General features: G+C 30.5%; 1 protein-coding gene across 1 annotated transcript; it reads left to right on the top strand.

The window, feature by feature from the left end:
- Positions 1 to 778: 778 nt before the first annotated feature.
- LOC145844929 (G1/S-specific cyclin-E1-like) lies at positions 779 to 6,742 on the top strand. The gene is made up of 9 exons (XM_082952347.1): positions 779 to 927; positions 3,010 to 3,138; positions 3,189 to 3,383; positions 4,138 to 4,273; positions 4,466 to 4,612; positions 4,866 to 5,126; positions 5,401 to 5,538; positions 5,842 to 6,000; positions 6,199 to 6,742. Exons 1-9 carry the CDS (start codon positions 779 to 781, stop codon positions 6,277 to 6,279), a joined length of 1,395 nt encoding a protein of 464 aa, XP_082808473.1. The 3' UTR covers positions 6,280 to 6,742.
- Positions 6,743 to 6,961: the final 219 nt, after the last annotated feature.

Here is a 6,961-nt window from a genome sequence, read left to right as displayed (position 1 = left end):
TACATTCTACTAGTCACAGGTGGGAAACATTGTTTTAGATTTTTTTTAAATTGTTTTTATTTTGAAAATGTATATCAAACATGAGAGCCTTTTTTAAACATTGATTATGGATTTAACCTAACACTGTAAAATGTTTAGTGAAATAAAATAAAGTTTAAATTCTGTTAACAAGTAAATTTTAATATAAGAAATGCTTAAAAAAGTTTATTGAAAGTTCTTGCTAACAGTACAATGGTGTATCTAATAATCATTGTAATGGAATAAGTATACTAGTAGTAAATTATTTACAATAAGGACCATCTAATTTTTTTCAGATATTCAATAGAGTAATTTAAACCTCATTATTTTCTGACACTTCTTTTAATTTTAGTAAGTTTAAAGTTCATACAATACAATTAGTAACAAAACTATCACATATGTGCTAAAAATATGTATGTATCTAGTTTCAACATTCTTAGCAAAGTTTTGTTTAGAATATTTAAATTAATGAACATGAATGTTGAATTAAAATATAACAATATGTAAGTTAACAAACATAAAAACTTAACGAATTGAATTTTCAGTACTAATTATATTCAAAGCAAGTTAATGAGTATATTATTTTTACAGGTTCAAAAGAAAAATAAACAAGATGGAAAAAACAAGGTTAGTTTGATCAACACTTTTAACTTATCACTACTTGTTTGGTCAAGTTTCAAAAGTAAAAGCAATGCCATATCAACTTTTGCATCTTAGTATAATACATTTTTAACATTGTCTAACAGAAGATCAGAAAGTAATGAAGAGTCCATCTGCTGTTTTGAGGAAAATTCTTCTACAGAGGAGAGCATACATGAAGATCGTAGATTGGAAGCAAGGGAAGAAAGATTTGACACATTTCTTGATGACTCTTTACTATTTGGAGCCACCCCAAGCAAGCAACCTAAGGTATTTTTTATGTTATTATTAAGTTTCCCATAAAGCCAATCATTTAAGTTAGTAGCAACTTGGTGAGTTGACTTTCATTTTGTAAATAATAAACACTATATTTTGACGTGTTAAGTATATTTTATTGCTATTACTATCGAAAAAAACCAAATTGAATTTTAACTAAGGCCAAAATAATAAATAAAAAAATGAATGTGTTATTTATCATTAAAAGTAAAAAAGTTATACAATCTATAAATTTTATAATTTAAGCTAAAAATATGTTATAAAAGCTGTAAATAAAAGTAAGTGGAGACTTAAGCAGTAGTTTTTGGATTACTAATTTAGAAAACTAAGATTATATTGATAGTTTATAGCATTTTATAATGGTAAATTTAGGTATGTGTCATAAAGAATTAGAAATATTAGTTTTTACTTCAACATATTTTAAAATTAATGTATTATAAGCCAAATAAAAAAAAACTAAATTTGTAGTTTGAATTGTGCTTTAGTAAAAATCAACAACAAAAAATATAAAACTTCTTTGTATAAACTTTGTTTATCAAGTTTAATTAAGCCACTTTAATAAACAAAACCTATAAATTTTCGATTATGTAACAATTATCAATATTTATTTGAACAACTACTAAAAAACAAAACAATAATTTGTTTTTGTTGCATTATATGCAGCACAATATTGAGTTTTAAACATTAATTTGTTTTAACCTACTGCTTGTTACAACAAGTTTATTTTGTTATGTTCTACTCAAAATTATGAAAATTATTAAAACATAAGCTTAAATATATTCCTATTTAAATTAAATAAACAGGTGTATAAAAAATAAAATAACAGTAAAACACATTAATATAAACAAAAAGTTTTTTTACAAATTGCAATCCAGTACATGTAGATCGTTTTTCGTATAAACAATGCAGTCGTGTTTAGACATGGTTGGCGTGTAACTGAAATTAACGCGGGCTTGTGTCAATACAAACTTTTCCCTTTTTTCACTTAAATAATGCGTTCAATTGATATCGAGTATTATTTACTATATAGTGTTGTGAGCAGAGTGTTTAGTGTAAGATAGTAAAGTAAGCCATGAACTGTATTTTCGTTTTAATTTTTGTGAGATCATGTTGTAGTATACATAAATAATTGGTGTATTTTGCTACGTGGCTTAAGTGTAGTTTGTAGAATTTTTCATGATTCATTTTATGATATATAAGCGTTTTTATGTTTTATAATATTTCATTAATAATATTTCATTAATTTTACTGTAGTATAAGTTTGACTAAATAAACTTATAAAACTTATTATTAAACAGTAAACAAAATGTAATTATTTTGTAAAACAAAGCACAAGTAAATTGCATAAAAAGGTTCTTATACTTTGGCTGCTTGTTATAAAATTACCTAATAAAGTTTTGTCTTGTTGTTATAATAGATTTAAAATGCTTAAATAGTTTAAATTTTGAAAAAAGCAATTTAAGCTATGTTATGCGTACAGCTTTTAAGTAAGTGAACACTTTTGTTATTATAATAAAACTAGTTTTAGTATTTACTTGGTGAAAATAAACTTTTGAAATACTATAAATCAAAGTAAATTCTTTCAATGCAATGAATTAGCATTTAATTTATCTTTTTATTACTTAGTTTTTTTTTTGCAGTGTCAAGTAAATTAGTTGCAGTAAGTTTTTTATACTAGAAAAGCCTTACTAATTACCTTAAGTTGTCTAATTTTATTCAGTTTTTTTATCACCAATAAAACATAATTAGCACACAAGCTTTTATACAATTTGAGAGAAAATGCTACATTTAAAATCCGTATGTTTTGAAGCATGCAAACAAATCTTGTGTAGTTGAAAATTATTATGAAACTTCACTTGAATTGTGTACTGTAGTCTGTTAATCTAGGTACTAAAATATTTTATAATTTGTACTTAAGTATTTACAAATGTAATTTAATTGCTAATATTAATAGATATAAAAACAATAATGATTTCTTTTTTAAAAATAAAAAATTCTAAAGTGCAAAGCTTATAATATTCCTCATTGTAAATTCCAGACAATTTTTTTTGTAAAAAGAATTACAAACTTCACCAGATGGACATGGAATTCTACAAGAACGCGAGCTACAACGCCATTGGCCAGCCAGCAGCCAATCAGCAGTTCGAGATGCCCAGCATCCAATCATCCGACGCCTCCTCCAACCTCAGCTCCTCCTCCGACGGCGTCTCCTACCTCCTCACCACCTCGGACGAGGGGGAAAGCCCCCAGAACAGCAACCCGCAGATCAACTGCGAGGAGCAGGTCCCCAGACCCGGGGTTTTGAAGGAAATCCCCGTGGAAAAGTCATGCCCCGTCGAGAAGTTCTACTCGAGTCCAGACCGGCTGGAATCTACGAGGTGCCAGCTGCAGTTTTGCAAGCTGCAGACGGAAGTCGAGGTTTCGCCGCCGCTGCCGAAAGCATTAAACTCGTGAGTTGAATTTTTTGTTAATTTTCTAACTAGTTAATACAAACTAGACTTAATAAATAGGGTAGTTTTTGGTTATTTAAAAAGTTTTTACAAGGGACGCCAAGAAACATTTGTTGAAACTTGCCCAACGAAAAAGCTCGCGTGTTCAGTTAGAATTCAGTTGGCTGTTTTTGCGTGCGCTACTTTTTCCTTTTCACCTCAACTCTCTCGTTTTTTGTTGTGCTTACGTCATCACGCGTGAAGGCAGCAATTTTCTCAAAGTTTCGAGCGACAAGTCGCTCTTTCAACACGAAAGTCCATGGGAAACTTTTTTACGGCTTTTTACTGTCGCTTGGAAGCGATTTCTCGCTAATCGATTTCGACTTGAAAGTTAATTGTTTTTTTTACACAGATATAAACTTGTGTTTACTGCGCGCCGTTGCTGCTTCGAGCAGAGGTTTTTCGTTAATTAAAGTTCAGTGTGTTAGTGGCGCTTATGTGAAACGTATTCTACTGCTATAATGTTATATAAGCTTATAAAAAAAATCGCTTTTCAAATAGTCTAGCTGAGTTTTACTTAAAACCAAAGTAAAGTTTATGCTCTAAAATTAAGTAAAAATTTGTTGCTTAACAAGGCTTTGTATATTTAATTTTAAAATTATCTGCTTAACTGAAGTTATGAAATATAGTACTTTGGATATGACTATCTATATAAAAAAGTTGTTTACACCTTATTTTAAACCTAGTGTTTTTAAAAATCACTAACAACACACAGGTTATCAGACGCAACAGACGTGTGGCAGTCCATGTTGAGAAAAGAGGGTTTGTACCGCTGCGACCCGAACTGCCTTCAAAATCACCGGACCGTGACGCCCAGGATGCGGTCCGTTCTGCTCGACTGGCTCATGCAGGTGATTGTTTGCATCATATATTTTCCCTGGTAAAAAATTGGGTTATTTAAACAATTATTTGATACTTTGTTCCTAATGATAATATATTAACAGTTTTAAGCCATTTGTTTGTTTCAATATTTAAAAAAATACTTCTTGAGTTTTCCTTTTAAAAATTGATATATTGTTTTTATTTATATTAATATTTTACAGGTGTGTGAAGAGTTCAAGTACAAAAGAACAACTTTCTACTTGGCATGTGAATATTTCGACAGATTCATGTCAAAATCCAGCGATATTCCGAAAACCAGACTGCAAGTAATTGGCATCACGTCTTTGTTCGTCGCAGCTAAGATAGAGGTTGATAAAAAAAATTATCAGTTGTTGTATTAAAGTTGTGGGTTGCATAAGAGTTGCGGTATAAATACATAAAAAAAAAGTATATTGGTAGAGCTACTTCACTGATACTGAATAATTAAATTATATTGAAAAAGTTTATTTTGAATTTGATTATACAAGTTACAATTAATTTTACCCTAAACTAGGAAATTGAAAATTATTTCATACCTTCAAATGAAAAGTTAAAAATTTAAAACAACAAAAATTATTACAGGAAATTTACCCGAAAACTTTAACCGAGTACAGCGAGATGACGGACGGGGCGTGTGGCGATGATGACATCACCAGGCAGGAGCTCATCCTGCTACACAGGCTCAACTGGCTCCTGTGGCCCGTGACGTCACTATGCTGGCTGCAGATGTACGTCCAGTTAGCCAGCGTGTGGGTGAAGGAGAGGGGGGTTATGACCCTCAACTCCTCGTTGGCTAGCAACCAGAAGGAATCGGCCAAGCGCCTGCTCGTCACTATTGCCAATGTTTGTTTTTTTTACTATAATACAGTTTCAAAATGTTGCTTAATGTTATGGATTAAAGTTTTAGGAGGCAATTAGCTGAGCAAATTAATATTTCATTTCTTATTGTTCTTACCATTTGTAACTGCTGTAACTTATATTAATAAATAATTTATAACTTAAATATAGCATTCTCTAGTTTTTGTTCAATTTATTATACAATTAATAAATACATCAACACAGTACTTAAATTTAACAAAATTGTAAACATCAAAGTAACTGTGATGTTCCGTTTTAGTTGTTGGACATTTGCACGCTGGACATCAACCACACCCAGCACCTACCCTCCGTACTTGCGGCATCCGCGCTCTACTACTTCACAGACATCGATGTGGTCACCAGGTCGTCCGGATACAAAGTCGCCGATATTTGCCAGGTAATTTTTATGAGAAGAAATAAGTAAAATATTTGCTGAACGACCGGTTGTGTAATATTTAAAATTGAGTTCAACTGCAGGGGTGAAGTAGTTTTTATCTAGACCAATCGAATAGTCTCAATTTGTTTGGCAGTTGTTTTTGTACGAAATACAACTTTTGCGAACAGATTTCGCTGAAAGTTTACAAACTAAAATAAAGAATCAAGCAAATTTTGACCATTCAAATAAATGATCATTCAAACAAACTTTTAACTACCATTATAATATTATAAAATTTTAATTATGTTCTTAAATAATTACCAGTGCGTGAAATGGATGCAGCCGTTCGCCACGGCTTACAAGAACAACCTGATTGTGGACCAGGAGGGGAACATGTACGTGGAGAACGAGAAGGTGGTGATGGACAAGCAGGATCAGGACTACCACACCAACCAGCTCCACTCACTCACCATGTACAGCTTGGTTGGTTTTGAATTGAAATAAATAGCTCTTTGTAGAGAAAAAAAGTATAGTAGAGCGGTCTTTAAAGTCAGTAAAGGACAGTTTTACTACTTTTTTATAGATTTAATTTGAACATTTTCTAAAGATTACATTTGGTGATGAAGTAATTTGCTTGAGTTTTTTATAATTGGTTTTTTAAGTGTATTTTTTCTATAACAGAACCAAGTGTACCAGCAAAAAGAAATGATGCTGAACTCTGAAAACCATAGGGTCGACTCGAAGCCGGCAAAGCAGACGTGATGTTGATTGTTTGTTTCTTTGTTATTTTCTGCTGCTTTTAACCAACAATATATATATTTATGTCAGTGCACTTTGCGTGGTGCGAAGTTGTTTTTTAGATTTGTTCGTCACGATAAAGTGCCTCTTGGTTTGTTTATTTTAATTTTAAATTTTTTAACGCTTTTTGAACACTGTGAGTGCTGAGACAGGCATCTGATTTTTTTATATTTGTGTAAAAAAAATAGTTTGTTTTGTTTATTTCCTTTTCCGTAACTGTAAAATATTGTTGTTTTTTATGTTGCTCTTGTTGTTTCTTTCATTCAAAAAAAAAAAACGAAAAAAATCTCAAACAGATTGTTTTTTTTTTGGATGTATACGTTTTTTTTTTGAGAGGTTGATGAAATTAGTTGTTTATGAGAAGCATAGAGCAAGTGGTTTGTAACTGCAATATATCCACTAAAAAAATATATACATATTTATATACACCATACTTGCTTTTACCATTTTATTTATTAACAGTTTTCGCTGTTTATATTGCTTTTTTAGAATACAACTAAAAACTGTTTTGCAAATGATACATTGTAAATAACTTTATTATTTTTCTTTATGTTAGCTGTATACGTTTATTGTTTTATAAGTGATAAAAAAAAATAAAATCAAACGATTAAAAAAAGCAAAAATATTAGAAAATTAATCTATTTAA

This window comes from Thalia democratica, chromosome 9, assembly GCF_965202585.1.
Source record: "Thalia democratica chromosome 9, ktThaDemo2.hap1.1, whole genome shotgun sequence".
In the NCBI taxonomy this organism is placed as follows: Eukaryota; Metazoa; Chordata; class Thaliacea; order Salpida; family Salpidae; genus Thalia; species Thalia democratica.
Note: the sequence above shows the minus strand (reverse complement) of the source record. Positions and strands in the feature narration are given on the sequence as shown.

Coding starts and splice junctions, on each gene's coding strand:
- LOC145844929 (XM_082952347.1), top strand. CDS start 779: ATGAAGAGTCCATCTGCTGTTTTGAGGAAAATTCTTCTACAGAGGAGA. Junction 4,274..4,465: donor TGCTCGACTGGCTCATGCAG/GTGATTGTTTGC, acceptor AATATTTTACAG/GTGTGTGAAGAGTTCAAGTA. Junction 5,127..5,400: donor TGCTCGTCACTATTGCCAAT/GTTTGTTTTTTT, acceptor GTTCCGTTTTAG/TTGTTGGACATTTGCACGCT.